General features: G+C 46.7%; 1 protein-coding gene across 1 annotated transcript in view; it reads right to left on the bottom strand.

The window, feature by feature from the left end:
* The window catches only part of LOC124795976 (juvenile hormone acid O-methyltransferase-like), a 73,016-nt gene that overhangs the window by 31,386 nt on the left and 20,927 nt on the right, over positions 1–20,703 (bottom strand). Inside the window, exon 3 of the mRNA XM_047260058.1 lies at positions 14,882–15,029. Within this exon, the coding sequence (XP_047116014.1) occupies positions 14,882–15,029 (148 nt within the window). The remainder of the gene's footprint in view (positions 1–14,881; positions 15,030–20,703) is intronic.

Below are 20,703 nucleotides of genomic sequence, written 5' to 3'. Positions count from 1 at the left end.
GATGGAATCCATAATGTCACAGTAAAAATTGGGAGCGTAACCGTTACAAATATTTATAAACCTCCAACCACTCCATGGCCAAGATCAGTAATTCAGGCTCAACCTCACCCAGCAATCTATCTGGGAGACTTCAATAGCCACCACGAACAGTGGAAATATAAGGAGTGTGATGCTAATGGTGAAACCTTGGTGAAATGGGCTGAAAATGAAAATCTTAACCTTATCTTTGATGCGAAAGACCGTTACACATTCAGATCAGCTGCCTGGGAGCAGGAATACAACCCGGATCTATGCTTCACCTCAACTGACGGAAATAACCAACCACTACCAGCTACCCGTAAAGTTCTGTGCGACTTTCCTCATAGCCAGCACCGACCAGTCATCATTGAAATTGGCAGCCAAATCCCACTGGTGACTTCCATGCCTTGCCCCAGATGGAATTTCAAGAACGCAAATTGGGAAAAGCACTCTCGAGACCTTGATAAATGTCTAGGATGGATACCACCTACCCATAAAAACTATAGAAGATTCATCGGAGCAGTAATAAGCACTGCCAAGAAGCACATCCCTAGGGGATACCGACGAGAGTATGTCCCAGGGTGGTCCAAAAACAGTGACGAGCTCTACCAGCGCTTCCTCAAGACGGGCGACAAAGAACTGGCCGATGACCTTCTCCACAGTCTTGATACTGCAAGACAACGTAAATGGACAGAAGCAATGGAGAGCCTGAATTTCCAGACTTCAAGCCGACAAGCATGGACCCTGTTAAGGAAATTAGGAAGTGGAGCACCTATTCAAAGACAGACAGCAAACGTCTCCCCAAACACCATGGCATCTCATATAGTGGCCACGTCCAGAGCCCCTAGTGACAGAGCACACACGATCAAGATAAAACGAGAACTCAGGAATCTGAGGAATAAGGCGACAGAAACTGAATACGCTCTCCCTTTCTCACTCGAAGAAATAGAAACAGCACTCAAAGAGGTCAAGCCAGGGAAAGCACCAGGACTCGACAGCATTAACCCAGAACTCCTGATACATTGCGGTAAATACACAAAACTCTGGCTGGCGAGATTCTTCACCGACATCATCCAAACCGGTAATGTGCCTAGTGACCTCAAAAGATCGAAAATAATAGCCATCTTAAAACCAGGGAAACCAACAAACTCACCGAAGAGCTACAGGCCCATAGCACTACTGTCAGTAATATATAAATTGTTAGAAAGGCTCATCTACAATAGAATATGCCAGAAAATACTCAATGCTATACCAATCGAACAAGCAGGTTTCAGACCAAACCGCAGCTGTGTCGATCAAGTTCTCTCACTCACGACGTACATTGAAGCTGGGTTCCAAAGCAAGCTTAAAACCTCTGCAGCATTCATAGACCTGTCAGCTGCCTACGACACAGTCTGGAGAGAAGGCATGATTTATAAGTTCCTCCGCATAATCCCATGTAAACTAACAGCTCGCCTACTAAACAACATGCTGAATGACAGAACGATCCAAGTCACCATGGGTTCAGATATTAGTTCACCGAGGAAATTAAAAAATGGCCTACCTCAAGGATCGGTGCTTGCACCACTCCTCTTCAATCTCTACATTGCAGACATACCGGAAACAAGATCAAAGAAGTTTGGCTACGCCGATGACTGGGTCCTTGCAACGAGAAGTCAGTCATTTGAAGGGGCAGAGGAGACCCTAACAGCTGACTTGGAGAAGATGGGAGAATATTTCCGAAAATGGCACCTGCAACCTAACGCCAACAAAACGGAAGTATCATGTTTTCACCTAAACAATAAAGCGGCTAAGAGGGAGCTCAGAATAAAATTCGAGACCACATGGCTTACCCACAATAAAACCCCAAAGTACCTAGGTGTGACCCTCGATAGAACACTCTCTTTCAAAGGTCACCTAATGAAAACAGCAGAGAAACTAAAAACAAGGAATAACATTATACAGAAGCTCTGTGGAACGACATGGGGAGCGACAGCTACTACGTTACGGACATCAGCCTTAAGTCTCGTCTTCTCAGCTGCCGAATATTGTGCGCCGGTATGGCTAAACAGCCCCCACACCCATAGAATCGATGCACAGCTCAATAACACAATGAGAATGATCGCTGGTGTAATAAAGACTACACCCGTGGAATGGCTCCCAGTACTAAGCCACATACCACTCCCTAACCTACGCCGCACAAACGCTCTTATAAGAGAGTACAAAAAGATAATGAGCAATCGGAATCTACCCATCCATGAGAATTTTGAAGATGCCACCCAAAGCCGCCTCCGCTCCAGAAGGTCACCCATCAGAACCGCAATAGCCACATCTGCAACAGAGGAAGAATTCAACATAACCAGCGCCTGGCACCAAGAATGGTCCTTAAAGAACATCAGCAAACTTCCATGTATCTTCCAGAAGCCTCCAGGATTTGACTTATGACGCAAAACCTGGGCAACTTTAAACAGAATTAGAACTAAACATGGCAGATGCGCCTATTCCCTCTACCAGTGGGGCGTGACAGAATCGCCGCTATGTCAATGTGGAGTAAATCAAACTATCCAGCACATAATAGAAGACTGCCCCAGGACAGCCTATGATGGGACTCCAGAAGATTTCCTGATGGCGACTCCAGAATCAATTGCATATATTAACTCATTAGATGTTTGTTTGTAATTACTTCCAAACTACTGTAACTTTGTATAACTACTGTAACATGTGTATTATGTGTAATTTTGTATAATTTTGTATAATTCTGTATAACTATTGTAATAACTGTAAGAAGATCTAATGCCAAATTATTACAATTTTGCATATTGATTGTAATAACAATTGTGTCTAAACGCCATACGCTAAATAAAATCCATCCTTTTAAACCAGAGGATCGAACCACTGTGTATGCGGCCAAAGATACACAAGATATATCTTTGTTCTCTCTTGACCTTTATATTCGTTAATAAATCTCTTTGTGATAACTTAGAGCCTTGTTATTAATTTTTCAACGACACTCATTCTCTACAGTATCATTTATTTTTTTGTTGGTTTGAAGGCGTTAAATTAATTTTATGTCGAGTCAGTCATCTCTCTAGGTGATCCACATAGGGGCCACTATTTAACGTACGTCATAATTCCTGGCGCTATTGATAAACGTGGCACCTCTTTGGTGTGATGGTTACGACCTTTTAGTCGTTTGGCAGACGGAGAACTGCCGCCACCATAGGCTAGCTTGCAATATAAACGCATTTGCAACCAAGTTAACTTTATAAATTGGGAGATACATGAAAAGAACAGAATATTCACATTTTGGCACTTAAACACGAATGACTGACAGTAACACCATGGGTGTCGGCAATCATCGTCTTTTAAAGTAAAACTGACAAAAGAATACTTAATAATACACCACATCTTGGAGTTGCTTTTGCGGTCTCAAAAAATATTTTAAATTCAGTAATGGAGCTACAAACCATTAACAATAGACTAATGACAATTTATCTCAAATGTGCAAATCAAGCACACACTTTAATGCCCATATGCGAATCAATGTGGATAACTGCAAAAAATCTGAATTAGTTAATGAAGCTTGGGATTCGTTAGAATGAATCATCTCCCCTCATACCATATTAAAATTTTAATGGGTAATTTTCATGCTCAATTAGGTAAACAGAAAAAATATAAGTAAAGTGGGTGGATTTCCTGCACATAAATGGAGCAACCAAAGTGGCTAAAGACTTGTTGAAACGTGCAAAAATTTTAACCTTAAAATCATGTCAACACATTTTAAAAAGAACCTTACTGAACAAAAAAACTTTGTGGACTCACAGTAAATTTATTGGAAAATTTCAAATCGATCATCTAGCAGTTTCATACCCTAACTACAAAGAAATTTTAAATGTCCAAGTTAGGAAAAGGTGTACTATTGGTTCTGATCATTATATAATGTGAATAAAAAACTTCAGCCTGAAAAACTCTTCAAAACAAAAACCGTTATCCCGAAATTTGACCCTACTAAAATAATCGTAACTCTAACAAGTGAACTTGACAAACAACAGTCAAACCGTTGGCAAAGCCTAAAAGGAAAGTTCATCAAAACAGCACAAAATTTAATTCCACTTCAAAAGAAAACACCCTTGGTTGAACGCAGTTTTTTAAACAGCAGCTAAGTCTACATACTAGGCATTAGAAATGGTATAGTAACAATACTGAACATACATACGACACCTTTCGAACTCTCAATTAATCCCACAGACTAGAAGGAGCTTCAAAAATGCCCAACTTTTAGAAATTGGGAAACACTTCCAAAACAACAATGCAAGAATCTTTATAAACGATTCAAAACAGAATTAACCAGTTGCCAGCCTCGAAGCCTTTGCCTCAAAAATGAGAACAGCAGTTTGGGTCTTAAAAACCAGGAAAACTGGAAGGTACTTGCTAATTGTTTTGAGAAACTATTTAACTGTCCAGAACCAGCATATAAATTCCAACAGCAGCAAACTAAAAACACCAACCCCAACACTGCAGAACCTAACGAAATCGAAATAACTAAACAATTTAAGAGACTGAAAAACAATCATCCAAAGAGGAGGGTATAATTGCAGAACTACTGAAATTGGGCTGGCCCTTACACTATAAAAGAGATCACTCAACTAATAGGACATTGTGGCGAACTGAGAAAATAGTTGAGGATTGGAAAACTGCCCTACTTCATCCACTGCATAAGAAATGGGATATAAGCGATATTAATAATTACCAAGGAATCTCTCTTCTCCTGGTCACATGCAAAATTCTATCGCAATATTTACTTTATTGAGCCCGAGAACAGTTAGAACCTAAAATTGTTGAATACCAAGGAGGCTTTAGACCAAACAGGTCCTGTCCAGAACAAAATCTTAATTTAAACTAATCCTTAGGCACCAAAGAATTTCTAGTAAGAATACTGTTTGTACATTTGGGGATTTTAAAAAGGCCTACAGCACAGTTGATCATGAACCTCTTTTCCAAATTTTAAAAGAACAAGACTACATAATAACATTCTTACACTGATTAAGGAAACGTTAACGGTCACTAGCTATAAAGTTAAATTCATGGGAGAAATTTCTGAATCAATTGATGGAAAGACTGGTGTTAGACAGGGAGATGGACTCCACATTACGGTTTAATCACAGAATAGTGGGAGCAAAAGACTAGTCAAAATATAGATCAATCAATCAATAGAGTTAGATAGAACTAATATTAGAGTAGATTTCCTCGCCTTTGCAGACGATCTGGCAATTTTAACTACAGATGTTACTACAGCCCAAACACAAATAAAACTCTTTAAAAAGTTGCAGAAAAAGTAGGACTACAAAAATCATTCGGAAAAAAACGGAATATATGATATGCAACAAACAAGCACCGAAGTTTTTGAATACGAAATGTGGAAAGAAGTGTTCCTCAGTTTAAATACTTGGGGGAATTCATACTAGAAAAAGCTGCAAACGAAGTTCGCTGTCAAGAAATGGCAACTGCATTCAGATTAACACAAAATATTTATGATAAAAAGATAACTTTGTAAATCCTATATACTTAGGTAGCATGATTCTGAAAAGATTGCCAGTATCCACAAAGGACCACAGTCCATGTTGTGGGAAACTCAGACCTCTGAAGAGCAATGCAGAAGGCAGGGGAAGTGCTTAAAATATACCATAGCTCAGCAATGGAAAAAACCTCTACCGCTCCACTGGAGAATAATGCTGTTTATGTGCTATTTGGCCATGAAGGGACCAAGGATGACATTTGTAGCATACGGTCCCTTGCTGCCAATGGGTTATGGCAACACACACACCTTCTGTGTTCCATTGTGTGGTCGGATCCAGGGCTTCGGGTCACCGAAATCTCCACCTCGGCCATGGTAGTGGAACAGGTGGGATCTGGTGGCGTGGGGGCCACCACAATCACCACCTCCTTGGAGAACTACCTCTTATCTTTCCTTAGATGATTTGGATTAATGCAAGGGCTTCTCTGAATCGGTTTCAGGTAACTATGATGATCACGAAGTAGTGCAACGAGCAGCTTGTGGCTAATTCAGCCACTGGCTCGTGTCCAGTTGTAGACCGGCAGAAACCTTGGAATGAGAACCAACAGGAAGATGATTTGGCTCCAGCTGGAAGGTGGGGACCGATGGCCCTGGCAGGTGGGAAGGCAGTGACCCTGAAGTAGCTGTAGGGGAAGGAGAAGTAGCAAGAGGAGAGCCTCAAACCATTCAGAAGGGTGGTGCAGGCTTGGTTGAGCAGCCCTGACTCCCTCTGTAGGAGGTGTGATGGGTGGGGGTACCGTCGGCAAAGGGACAATGTCATAGCTGCAGCATATGTGCTGCTATACATGCTGGGTCAACCACTCATACTACTTCTTGACCTCTTGATAAGTTACTTTGTTCAGAGTCTTCTATTCCTTTATTTTCATCTCTTTCTGGAAAACACTGCGATGGGGGTAAGCAGCGAGAATGGTGGTGTCCACAGTTGACACAAACGGGGGAAATGCACAAGGAGTGTGCGAATGCAGTGGTCATCCAAAATCTCTGCACATACAGCTAGTATTGCAGTGCAGAGATGTGTGCCCGAATTTGAAACACTAAGCACGCTTGGGGACATACAGTTTCGCATCACGTTGGTAAACTATCACCTTGACCTTTCCAGGCAAAGAATCCCCCTCAAAGGCCAAGATGAAGACCGTGATAGAGGCCCTACTGTCGTTTGGCCTCCTACATACACCCCATCGCTCCAAGTTGACACATAGCTGAACATCAGATTTCAAGAGCAGGACTCAATGAAAAATGATGTCCTGAACCATACTATGTCTATTTTGGGGAGTTTTTTTTGTTTTGTTTTGGTTTTAGGGCGCAAAACTGCTATGGTCATTAGCGCCCGGTCTGTGACTTAGGAAGCAGTAAAAAACCGAAAATGGAAACCGAAAATGGAAACCAGCAGCAATGGGAACGAAAGTCATAAAATTGGAGAAACTAAAAGCAGAAGGAAGGCTTAAAAATCCACTACAGAAAGGGGTTGGTTGTCCCCAAAAGAAGCCTCAAATGACTGACGTCATTTGACTGGCACTAATGAACTCTAGAACGCGATCGGCCGAGCGCGTGTCATCTGCTAAAATGGACGATGTATCAGGCGACAGCTGTAGACGGGCGCGTAACGGATTAAAATAGGGGCACTCAATTAAAAGGTGTCTTACTGTCCACAGCTGAGAACAGTGGGGACAGAGAGGGGGAGGATCGCCGCTTAAAAGATGTCGATGGCTAAAAAGACAGTGCCCTATCCGGAGTCTAGTTAAAATTACCTCCTCCCGACGACGCGTTCGGGAGGAAGAGGTCCAAGCACAAGGAAGAGTTTTCACGTCCCGCAATTTATTTTGGGGAAGTTTCGACCAATGCGCGTGCTATAAATGAACAACACGACGGCATAAAACGCTCCGTAGATCGGCGAAGGGAATCGATTGAATAGCTGGCCGAAGAAGAGAGACTGCAGCCTTGGCTGCAATATCGGCCGCCTCCTTTCCGCAGATACCAACGTGTCCCGGGAGCCAGAGGAACGCCACCGAGGCGCCCCCCAGGTGGAGCAAGCGCAGACAGTCCTGAATCCGGTGGGCCAGAGGGTGCACAGGGTAAAGAGCTTGGAGACTGAGGAGAGAGCTGAGAGAATCTGAGCAGATAACGTAGTGTATCCGCCGATGGCGGCGGATGTAGTGGACAGCCTGGAGAACAGCGTAAAGCTCCGCAGTATAAACCTAACACTGGTCGGGAAGCCGAAAGGGATTTGGGGTGTCACCAACAATATAGGCACTCCCTACACCTAACCATGTTTTCGAGCCGTCGGTGTAAATAAATGTGGCGCCTGTCATTTGTGCACATAGAGCAGCAAATGCCCGACGATAAACAAGTGAAGGGGTACCATCCTTGGGAAATCGACAAAGGTCTCTGAGCAGGCAGATCCGGGGACGGAGCCAAGGCGGTGCTGTACCCCAAGTTGTCAAGAAGGTTTTAGGAAAGCGGAAGGAAAGAGAATGGAGCAGTTGACGGAAGCGGACTCCCTGTGGTAGTAGGGAGGAGGGGCGGCCTGCATACCCTACATCAAAGGAGGCGTCGAAAAAAATGTCATGGGCTGGATTAGCAGGCATGGAAGACAGATGGCTAGCATAACGACTCAGAAGGACTGCTCGCCGACTGGACAGTGGAGGTTCAGCAGTCTCAGCATAAAGGCTTTCCACAGGGCTGGTGTAAGATGCTCCAGACACTAAACGTAATCCACGGCGGTGGATAGAGTCGAGACGCCGAAGAATAGACGGCCGAGCAGAGGAGTAGACTATGCTTCCATAGTCCAATTTCGAGCGCACTAAGGCGCGACAGAGGCGGAGCAGGACCAATCGGTCCGCTCCCCAGGAGGTACCATTCAGGACACGGAGGGTGTTGAGGGATCGCAGACAGCGAGCCGAAAGATAGGAAACGTTGGAGGACCAGCACAGTTTTCTGTCAAACATAAGACCCAAGAATTTAGCGACATCTGAAAACGGAAGATTGACAGGACCTAGATGTAAGGAGGGCGAAAGAAACTCCTTACGTCGCCAAAAATTAACACAAACGGTCTTACTGGGAGAAAAACGGAAGCCAGTGTCGACGCTCCACGAGTGGAGGCGATCGAGACATCCGTGAAGACGTCGTTCAAGAAGGCTGGTCCGCTGAGAGCTGTAGTAGATCGCAAAATCGTCAACAAAGAGGGAGCCCGAGACATCAGGAAGGAGACAATCCATAATTGGATTTATAGCAATGGAAAACAGTACAACACTCAGCACGGAGCCCTGGGGTACCCCGTTTTCTTGGGAGAAAGTACGGGAGAGAGTAGTGTTCACCCGCACCCTAAATGTGCGCTCTGCCATAAATTCGCGTAGAAAAAGAGGCAGCCGACCTCGAAAGCCCCAAGAGAACAGTGTGCGGAGGATACCTGTCCTCCAACAGGCATCGTATGCTCTCTCCAGATCAAAAAATATTGCTACTGTTTGGCGTTTCCGGAGAAAATTATTCATGATATAAGTGGAGAGAGCAACAAGATGGTCAACTGCAGAACGATGCTTTCGGAATCCGCATTGGGCTGGTGTTAAAAGACTGCGGGATTCCAGCCACCAAGCTAAACGGTAATTCACCATACGCTCCAAAACCTTACAGGCACTACTCGTGAGAGAAAAGGGGCGATAGCTAGAGGGGAGATGTTTGTCCTTTCCAGGTTTCGGAACAGGAACGACGATAGCTTCCCGCCATAGTCTGGGATAAGTACTGTCGGTCCAAATTCGATCATAAAGGCGAAGGAGGTAACGCACACTATGGGTTGATAAATGCAGCAACATTTGGACGTGGATACCATCCGGTCCTGATGCGGAGCAGCGAGAAGAAGAGAGTGCATGTTGGAGTTCCCGCATGGAGAAAACAGTATTGTAGCTTTCGCGATTTTGAGAGGAGAAAGCAAGAGGTCGCACTTCCGCTGCACGTTTCTTCGGGAGAAAAGCTGGCGGGTAATTTGAAGAGCTCGAAATCTCAACAAAGTGCTGACCCAATGAGTTAGAAATTGCGACGGGGTCCACTAATGTATCATGCGCGACAGTGAGCCCAGAGACCGCGAAGAAACTAGGCGCGCCTGAGAGCCGTCGAAGCCGACTCCAGACTTCCGAGGAGGAAGTGAAGGTGTTAAATGAGCTAATAAAGAAGTTCCAGCTTACCTTCTTGCTATCGCGGATGACGCGACGGCATCGCGCACGGAACTGCTTATAGCGGATACAGTTGGCCAAAGTAGGATGGTGGCAGAAAACGCGGAGAGCACGTCGCCGCTCACGTATTGCGTCACGGCATGCCTCGTTCCACCAAGGAACTGGGGGGCGCCGGGGCAATTCGGATGTGCGTGGTATTGAACGTTCCGCAGCTGTAAGAAGAACGTCGCTAATATGTGTGACCTCATCGTCGACGCTGGGAAAGTTACGGTCATCGAATGTCGCTAGAGACGAAAAAAGTGTCCAGTCGGCCTGGGCAAACTTCCAGCGTCTCGGGCGAATATATGGCAGTTGAGGCTGCAGTCTAAGGACACTTGGAAAGTGGTCACTCGAGTGTGTATCATCAAGGGCGAACCATTCGAAGCGCCGAGCTAGCGGAACAGTACCGACCGAAAGGTCCAAATGAGATAAATTTGTCGTGGAGGCAGACAAAACTGTAGGGACCCCAATGTTGAGGCAAACTATATCCGCTTGGTGGAAGACGTTTATCAAGAGTGAGCCACGTGGACAAGGATGTGGAGATCCCCAAAGCAGGTGGTGGGCATTGAAGTCCCCAACCAGCAAATAGGGGGGGGGGGGGGGGTGGAAGCTGACCAAGAAAATGAAGGAGATCAGCCCATGCCATTGGTGTGGACGATGGAATGTATACTGTGCAAAGAGAGAACGTGTATCCAGAAAGTGAAAGACGGATGGCGACAGCTTGGAGGAAGTGTTTAAATGGATTGGGTGATAATGGAGAGTATGATGGAGAAGGATCATGAGTCCTCCATGGGCTGGAGTGCCTTCAACAGAGCGGAGATCATATCGGACAGACTGAAAATGAGGGAGAACAAAGCGGTGCTGGGCACGCAGCTTTGTTTCCTGAAGATAGAAGATGACCGGCGAGTGGGATCGTAAGAGGATCGACAATTCATCCCGATTGGCTCGAATGCCGCGGATATTCCAGTGGATAATCGACATAGGGTGAACAGAAAATGGAGGAATGTGACGAAGGTTGCTGTCAACTGAACGACTGCTCAGAGCTTGCGACCAACAGCATGGAATGGCATTCAGCCGAAGGCAGAAGATCCTGATCCATAGGTTGTTCAGGAGCAGCTCCCGCCACCAGTGATCGGCCGGTTGATCGGCCGCCATCAGTGCGCCTCGGCGACACAGAAGACGGCCGAGGGCGATTTTCGCCAGGTGGTGCTGCAGATGGGACATGCCTTGGCGGAGAAGGAGAGGAACTGGGTTTCTTTGTAGCCTTCTTGGAAGTATGATGTTTAGATGAAGGAGGAACCGATGGTTGTGAAGGTAGTGTACGTAAAAAATCTTCACGAGTATGCTCTTTTTTTTGAAGTCTTGGTGTCTGACTTTTGGGCTCGAGATTTAGCAGAACTCGACGAATGGTAGCCAGAGAGTGGGCAGGCGAAAGTGGTGAGGCTGAACGGGCGATCTTTGTGCTGGTCGATCTGACGACCGTGGAACTAAAGGTGAGGCCGCAAGTCTGCGTGGCCGCCTCCTTTGTTGGCCGTGGAGAAGCAAGGACAGTGGTGTATTTTCCTGTCTGGGGCACGGTGGGCTGTCGACTGGCGAATAATTTTCGAGCAGCAAAGGTCGACACATTTTCCGTCACTGAGTTCCTGGATGAGCTTTTCGTCCTTAAAAACGGGGCAATCTCGAGAGGAAGCAGCGTGGTCACCCATACAGTTGATGCAGCGAGGGGATGGAGGTGGGCAAGCACCCTCATGGGCATCCTTGCCACAAGTAACACATTTGGCTGGATTGGAGCAAGACTGGCTGGTATGATTGAACCGCTGACACCGATAGCAAGGCGTAGGGTTTCGGACGTAAGGGCGAACGGAAAGTATCTCATAGCCTGCTTTGATTTTGGATGGGAGATGAACTTTGTCAAATGTAAAGAAGATAGTGCAGGTTGGAATGATGTTCGTGTCAACCCTTTTCATAACTATGAACAGCCGTTACGCCCTGGTCAGACAGGTAGTGCTGAATTTCTTCGTCAGACAATCCATCGAGGGAGCGTGTATAAACGACTCCACGCAAAGAATTTAAAGTGCGGTGCGCTTCAACCCGGACAGGGAAGGTGTGGAGCTGTGAAGTACGCAGCAATTTTTGTGCCTGGAGGGCACTGACGGTTTCTAACAACAGGGTGCCATTCCGTAATCTGGAACAAGACTTTACAGGACCTGCAATTGCGTCGACACCTTTCTGAATAATGAAAGGATTGACCGTGGGGAAGTCGTTATCTTCGTCAGACCGAGAAACAACAAGGAACAGTGGCAACGATGGAAGAACTGTCTGTGGCTGAGACTCAGTGAACTTACGCTTGTGAGCGGACATAGTGGAAGGTGAGGAATCCTCCCTTGTGGGGGCCCTCTCTGAGGGCACTCCCGCCTTAGGTGATTGTTCACACCTCAGGTCACACCTTCCAACAAACGGAGGGAGGGACCAATCGGCACTTTCGGAAGGTATCAGCTTGGGTAATCATCCCTCTCTGAGCCTGGCCATTACCAGGGGGTACGTACGTGTCCTACCTGTCTACCCGGGGCGGGGAATTACGCGTTACCCCGTCACCGGCTACGCACAAAAATGCGTGGGTCGGCCTTCAGACACGCATAGGGAGGAAGAAAGGGAAAGGAAAGAAGAGAGTTCTCAAACGCCGCAGCAGAGAAAAGGGTAAAGAGGAGAGGTAAGGAAAAGAGAAGGACAAAGAAAGGATGAAGACATACAAGCAGAGAAGGGGAAGAATGCGGTACATTTACGAGCGTCCGTCTCCGGACGTAGGCACAAACCATACTCCCAGAGGGGGAGAAAGGGAAGGTTGAACAGGCGAGGGGAGGAGAGGTGAAGATGCGGGAGAGGGAAGGATGCGGAAAAGGAAGGTATGCAGCCCGGAAAGTAAGGAGGGCCACATTAGCTCGGAGTCTCGTGCTCGCTACGCACATATCCACAAAAGAGTTGTGGACCCCTGGGGGGTATTTTGGGGAGTGACTGTCACCAGTACATCACCGAGTTTGTTACATTCAAGCAGCAAGTGTGACTGGGCAGGGCATGTTTTGATCAAAACAGATGCCTTTTTCGGTTTGGAGATGGCTACCAATTACCCAAATTCTTCTGTGTTTCCCGACAAAGAATATGGCTTCTGTGGCCGAGAAAGAATGCAAATCAGGCGCCGCGCAAATCAGGCGCCGCGCAAATCAGGCGCCGCGCAAATCAGGCGCCGCGCAAATCAGGCGCCGCGCAAATCAGGCGCCGCGCAAATCAGGCGCCGCGCAAATCAGGCGCCGCGCAAATCAGGCGCCGCGCAAATCAGGCGCCGCGCAAATCAGGCGCCGCGCAAATCAGGCGCCGCGCAAATCAGGCGCCGCGCAAATCAGGCGCCGCGCAAATCAGGCGCCGCGCAAATCAGGCGCCGCGCAAATCAGGCGCCGCGCAAATCAGGCGCCGCGCAAATCAGGCGCCGCGCAAATCAGGCGCCGCGCAAATCAGGCGCCGCGCAAATCAGGCGCCGCGCAAATCAGGCGCCGCGCAAATCAGGCGCCGCGCAAATCAGGCGCCGCGCAAATCAGGCGCCGCGCAAATCAGGCGCCGCGCAAATCAGGCGCCGCGCAAATCAGGCGCCGCGCAAATCAGGCGCCGCGCAAATCAGGCGCCGCGCAAATCAGGCGCCGCGCAAATCAGGCGCCGCGCAAATCAGGCGCCGCGCAAATCAGGCGCCGCGCAAATCAGGCGCCGCGCAAATCAGGCGCCGCGCAAATCAGGCGCCGCGCAAATCAGGCGCCGCGCAAATCAGGCGCCGCGCAAATCAGGCGCCGCGCAAATCAGGCGCCGCGCAAATCAGGCGCCGCGCAAATCAGGCGCCGCGCAAATCAGGCGCCGCGCAAATCAGGCGCCGCGCAAATCAGGCGCCGCGCAAATCAGGCGCCGCGCAAATCAGGTATTGAGAGGAGTATTACTCTGCTTGCTGCATAGCCTTACATTTCTCCCAAGGAATAGCCAGTGAAGGCAAAATGTTAGGGTCAGTCTTTCTGCACTGAATGAGGACTTTCCTTCCATAGACTTCTAGGGCGCTATGGCCACCAGCAAGATGTAACTCCATTCACTTAATTTGTGGCTCATCTGCTCATCCATCGTGGTGCCCTCAAAACAGGGGCTCTCCCGATGGGCGCTACCCAGCCTCAGCAACAACTATCTGGCCAGTAATCCATTGCTCTGAGTTCCTGGGATCCAGCCATGATGAGCAAACACTTCTTGCCATACATGTGACGTTTTCAGCTCAGGAACCAACAGATTGATCCCTGTGTGGTCCCGGGGCTACCACCATGCAGGTGTTTGCCACTCCACACACACACACACACACACACACACACACACACACACACACACACACACACACACACAAGTGAGAGAAATCGCAAAGCAGGTCCAAGCGGGGTCTGCATCAAGAAAACCATTTGATGGAGAGACACAGGAGGAAATGGAGAATGGGAGTGTAAGCTTATAGCACCGGAAGGAAGTAATGCTGCCAAGGCTGGGGCCCAACAGTAGCCAAGCACGTACTCTCAACACAGTTGAAAGCCCCATGGGGGAAACTTTTCAAGTTAGAATGCCACTGCATCATCGTTTGACAGAAAAACGATCCCACCCAACTTCGTCTACTTGCGCAATTCAATGCTTCTTGTGCGTGATTTTCTGTTTACTGAGCAGAAACTGTTGGACCATTGAACTATAACAGCTGAGTGGATTAACCACGCTTTGCCAGTAATTTCAGAGCCATCACATTGAGTTCCTTGTATTTGTCTTGGGGGATTTTCTTTATTTTTCTTTTTCTTTGTGGGCGAAGGCGATTTAACATATTATTGTGATCTCCCCACTTGTCTGTATTCCTTTTAGTGTCTTGATCAGAAAGTTATTAAGCTGGAGGTCAATGTTAATTACATTTTCTAGTATGTAAGGCATCTGATGCTTGCGTCACGATTGGGACAAAATGCGTAAGGCAGATGCTCGATTCAGTAAGAACAATCATGAGCAGATCTAACATAACGTCTGCATTCCATAAGATGTTGAAACTTAGAATATCACTTACCTTTTGCACATGACTCTTTTTCAGTCACGTACACTATCTCCTGTTGGTTACACGTTTTTACAGCGAGTCCTGCCTTCTGCAGGTTGATGTTCAGATCATCTTGCAGGTTATCTGAGAGCTGGTACGGTGAGAGGAACTGCTGATAATCCTGTAATCACAAAAGTTTTACCGCAATGAAATAATCTTGAGTCGAATGTTGTCTGTTGCACCACTTTTCACAGTACAGACACTAATACCCTATCAAAGTTTGAAAGATGAGTACAACAATAACTATACTGCCTGACGAAAGGAATGTAACACCCAGAAGGGGATAGGAAAACTAAACGTTACTTCATGGAACGATATTTCAGAGATAAAATACAGTCAAATTTACGAAGAACTCGGCAGTGTGTTTCCATTTATCAATATGACGTTAGGCCACAGCCCCCCGCCCCCGCCCCCGCCCCCTACTGCCTCCGTCAAAGCCGCTGCGTTCTCTCCTGAACCAAGCTGGCCCACATCTGTTTCAAGTGGTCCTTGACATCTTTGATATTGGCACTGAGACGGAGTTTATGACCAAGCTGGTCACGCAGATGTTAGGTACAGATCTGTGGACCTTTCTGGATACGAGAGTATCTTAATATCATGGAGGCATTTAAGGGCAATAGCCATGTGTGCACGAGCAAAATTGCAGCAAGATACTGTCACATGGGAGGTAATACATGAGGACTCAGGATGTTCGTGATTTGCTTTTGCGCCGTCAGAGTTCACTTTATCAGTACCAGCCGTGACGAAGTCATACCAGATAGCTAGCTATGTCATGGCGCCATGAGCAACACCTCTGTTTCTCTCCAAAACATTCGAAGAATGGGGCCCCTCGACGGTTCGCCGCCATACTTACCGATGACGGCCATCGTGGGTAATTCAGAATACTGTTCATCGCTGAACAGAATGCGACGCCATTCATCAGCAATCCTTGCTTCCAGATCACGACACCACTCCAAAAGCAGCCATTTGTGTTGTGATGTGATTTTAATGGCAGCCTACTCATGTAATGGTGTTTTCTTAATCCGTTTGCTGCTCGTCTGACATGTGGTGCGGGATGACACGATGTTCCAGGGAGTCCAGTACTTGTTCTCTGTTGGAAGACCCAAATGTGAAGGGATTACAATGTGCGTTGTGCACAATATGGCTATCCTCCATTGTGATGATCTGAAGTGCTTGATGAAAATGTTTAATACTATGCCTGCTATCAAGTTTCAGTCGGAGTTCAACATCGGATAGCGCCAAAAATCTGGATATTCGACCAGCTGGCCAAATGGACACCTGCAGTGAGACCCTATTCAAACTCTGCAACGTGCTGAGAACGCTGTCTCGCATGGGTATGATGCGTACTTGCGTCCATCAGTGATCACTTCACATCAGATGCTGTGCAAGCCCCATATACCCTACCAAGCCTGGTAGTAACAGTGAACACGAAAACACTAATGCGCTCTGGTGCTGATCCTATTTGTCAGAGAATCTTAGTTCTTACCATTTCTATACCCGCCGACGAGTACTTTTATGAAGTTACATTGACATCTGACCATGTTTTCTGTGCACTTGTTTTTGTCAGGCAGTGTAGAGTGGGTAACAGTATTCACTGAGTAGGATGTGGACGCCGACCTCTGTGGCTGTTTTGGTTACTTTCGAGGGCAGTGCGCTAGCATTGTACCCATCTGGCTTAAACCTTCCCCCTTTCTTCCTTTATTTATATCGTATAATACTTCCACTATCTTAAACCGTACACAACATCTACACTTGACACTTCCCGCCATTTCGGAAGATAATCGCGAGATCTCTAATTTATGGCTTCACTCAGGTTCTCGCACTGTCGACAATGAGTACTGAGCTCAGAAGAAGCTTCATCCCCTTTTACAGTGAATATTTACCAGAGTCAAAATCTGGTATTTGTTACGTCTGTCATTCCTACCTGGAAAAATGTACATCAATAATACATTTTTCCATGTGCAACGCTAATGTGGAGACATTTTTAGACAACACATCGTTTCAATTTACACAATCGTTGAACACACCACGAACATACAGGTATTCTATTTCTAACGTCGGTTTCTCTTAGAGTATGTGGTATAATAATATGATGGTTTACGTCCAATAGCCGATATAAAAAGAAGCCTCACAGGACCAGAGGAAATTTTCGTTTGGGGCAAACCAGTATTTCGCTAATTACATCCCAGGGCGTGCCGAAAAAAAATTCTTCCGAATTTTGTATGTGAAAACTTTTAAAGTTTTTTTTAATATAACTAAGACCATCCATCATCTTCATTTTTTGTGTCTACATATTTATTTCCCGACACAGCCACCCAGGCGACAAAGATGTTTCTGTTAACGAGAAACCAGTTTGTTGACACCGTCAACTGCAGAATGTTTGACTTTGTTTACGGATCCAACACCTCTCCTTGCACCGCTTCATCAAGATCAAACTGAAGTGCTCGAAGGGGTCCTATAAGTTTTTGAAACGGATGCAAATCAGATGTGGCGCATTCGGTACGGTATGGAGGATGACCGATGCCACTGAACCCAAGGTGTCGCATAGTTGGAGATGTTTCGGCGCTCGTTTGTGGTCTGGCATTACGCAGGAGGAGGAGTTGGTGCTCCTTGTGTGGACGACCTCAATGCATTCGTGCTTTCAGTTTTACTGAGGGTTTCTCACGCACAGACATAGTTGCGTATGTCACGCGCTACTGTTCGGAGCCCTCCAGCGGCATAGGATGGCTACTTGCGTCAGCGAAGCGGGGAAGTCGACCGAGGAATGTGCATGACGTGCAGTGTATCAACACACATAGGGAACAGAGAGAAATCTGAGGAGCACCTTTTCTGCACGCCTTTGTAACTGAGACTTTATATTAATTTTTCTGCTCTAGAAGTAGTTTGTAACGTGGCTTACGAGTCACGGTGACCGACGGTCTGAACTTCTTACCCGAGCGTCATGCTACGCGTTTGAAATGAATAGCCCATGTTTGTCCACGCGCATTCCTGCAGTTATACATAGTACGTCATTTATATGTTTGACGATGAAATATTTCTCCAACTTTTCCAAGAAGCTGTTCAAAACAAATATGAAATAACTCTTGTCGCCTCACTAGAAGTTCCAAATACGCGATGATTCATGTTGGGCTATGTTTTGTCGCATCGCCTGGGAACAGTTGTGACAAAACTCGATGGATTACGAATGACTGCCCAGCGGCCATGGGTGAGCATTGTTTCCAACAATTCAGAGATCATGTCGACTCAGTACTACGGAAGGATGGAAAGGGATTGTTGCATCTTGTCCTTATCAGTACATTAGCATAACTGGTCAAGTTACGCCCTAACAATTTTTCTGCTTTTGTTGTTGTGGTCTTCAATCCAAAGACTTGCTTGATACAGCTCTCTATGCTACCCTATCCTGTTGGAGCCTCTTCATCTCCAAATAGCTACTGGAAAGTGCATTTTTAAGAATCTGGTTCCTGTATTTATCTCTTGATCTGGCTGTATGATTTTTATCCCCACACACTTCCCTCTGATGATCTCTATGTCTAAGAATACGCCCTACCAAGCGATCACTTCTTTTGGTCAAGCTGTGTCGCAAAATTTTCTCCCTTGTTCTATTCAGTAGCTTCTCATTACTAACGTGATCGACCCATCTAACCTTCAACATTCTAATGTAGCACCACGTTTCACTTCCATTCATGGCAACACTCCATACAAAAACCTTTACAAAAAGACTTCTTAACACTTAAATCTACCCTGGAGCGCCAAAGGAACTGGTGTAGGCATGCATATTCAAATACAGTGATATGTAAACAGGCAGAATACGGCGCTGCGGTCGGCAACGGCTACATTTGACAACAAGTGTTTGGCGCAGTTGTCAGATGCGTTAGTGCTGCTACAATGGCAGGTTATCAAGATTTAAGAGAGTCTGAAAGTGGTGTTATAGTCGGCGCACGAGCGATGAGATACAGCAACTCCGAGGTAGCGATGAGTTTACCGTGAATATCAGGAATCCGTAAAAACATCAAATCTCCGATATCTCTGCAAGAATGGGACCGACGACGTCTGAAAAGAATCGTTCAGCGTGACAGAAGTGCAACCCTTCCGCAAATTGCTGCATATTTCAATGCTGGTCCATCAACAAGTGTCGTCGTGCGAACCATTCAACGAAACATCATCGATATGGGCTTTTGGAGTCTAAGGCCCACTCGTGTACCCTTGATGACTGCACGACACGAAGCTTTATGCCTCGCCTGGGGTGGTCAACACCGACTTTGACTGTTTATGACTAGAAACATGTTGCGGGTGGGACGAGTCTAGTTACAAATTGCATCGAGCGAATGGACGTGTACGGGATGGAGACAACCTAATGAATCCATGGACCCTGCACGTCAGCAGGGAGTGTTCAAGCTGGTGGAGGCTCTGTAATGGTTTGGGACGTGTGCTGTTAGAGTGATAAAGGACCTCTGATACGTCCCGATACGACTGACAGGTGACACGTTCGTAAGCATCCTGTCTAATTACCTGCATCCATTCATGTCCGCTGTGCATTCCGACGCCAAAGGACTTGAGCAATTCCAGCAGAACAACGCGACCCCACACGTCCGTAACTGCTGCAGAGTGGCTCCAGGAACAGTCTTCTAAGTTTGAATACTTCCGCTGGCCACCAAACTCCCCAGACAACATTACTGAGCATATCTGGGATGCCTTGCAGCGTGCTGTTCAGAAGAGATCTCCACCCCCTCGTACTCCCACGGAATTACGGACAGCCCTACAGAATTCATGTCAGTTCCCTCCAGGACTAATTCAGACGTCAGTGAAGTGCATGCCACGTCGTGTTGCAGCACTTCTGCGTGCTCGCGGGGGCCCTACACGATATTAGGCAGATGTACCAATTTCTATGGCTCTTCAGTGTTTCGATGTTAAAAAATTTCTCTTCTTCAGAAATGCGGTTCTTGCCATTGCAAGTGTACGTTTTATGTACACACTAATTCACGTATCATTAGTTACTTCGTTGCTTAAATACACTATGTGATCAAAAGTATCAGGACACACCCAAAACACATACGTTTTTCATATTATGTGCATTGCGCTGTCACCTACTCTGGTACTCCATATCAGCGATCTCAGTAGTCATTGGACATCGTGAGAGAGCAGAATGGGGTGCTCCGCGGAACTCACGGACTCCGAAAGTGGGCAGGTGATTGGGTGTCACTTGTGTCAAACGTCTGTACGCGAGATTTACACTCTCCTAAAATTCCCTAGGTCCACTGTTTCCGATGTGAAAGTCAAGTGGAAATATGAAGAAACACGTAAAGAACAAAAGCGTACAGCGCGAACTGGTGTGTTGACTGAGACTGCAGATAGTTGAAGAGGGTCGAAATGTGTAATAGACAGACATCTATCCAGACCATCACACAGGAATTCCAAACTGCATCAGGATCCTCTGCAAGTACTATGGCATTTAAGCGGGAGGTGAGAAAACTTGGATCTCATGGTCGAGTGGCTACTCATAAGCCACATGTCGCGCCGATAAATGCCGAACGCCGCCTCGCTTGGTGTAAGGAGCGTAAACATTGGACGATTCAACAGGGGAAAAACGATGTGAGGAGTGACGAATCACTGCACACAATGTGACCATCCGATGGCAGGCTGTGGGTATGGCGAATGCCCAGTGAACGTCATCTGCCAACGTGTGTAGTGCCAACAGTAAAATTCGGTGGCGGTGGTGTTATGGTGTAGTAGTGTTTTTCGTGGAGGGGGTTTGCACCTCTTGTTGTTTTGTGTGGCACTATCACAGAACAGGCCTA

Source organism: Schistocerca piceifrons, chromosome 4, assembly GCF_021461385.2.
Source record: "Schistocerca piceifrons isolate TAMUIC-IGC-003096 chromosome 4, iqSchPice1.1, whole genome shotgun sequence".
Classification (NCBI taxonomy): domain Eukaryota; kingdom Metazoa; phylum Arthropoda; class Insecta; order Orthoptera; family Acrididae; genus Schistocerca; species Schistocerca piceifrons.
The sequence above is the reverse complement of the archived record's forward strand: the minus strand, read 5'-3'. Positions and strand labels throughout refer to the sequence as shown.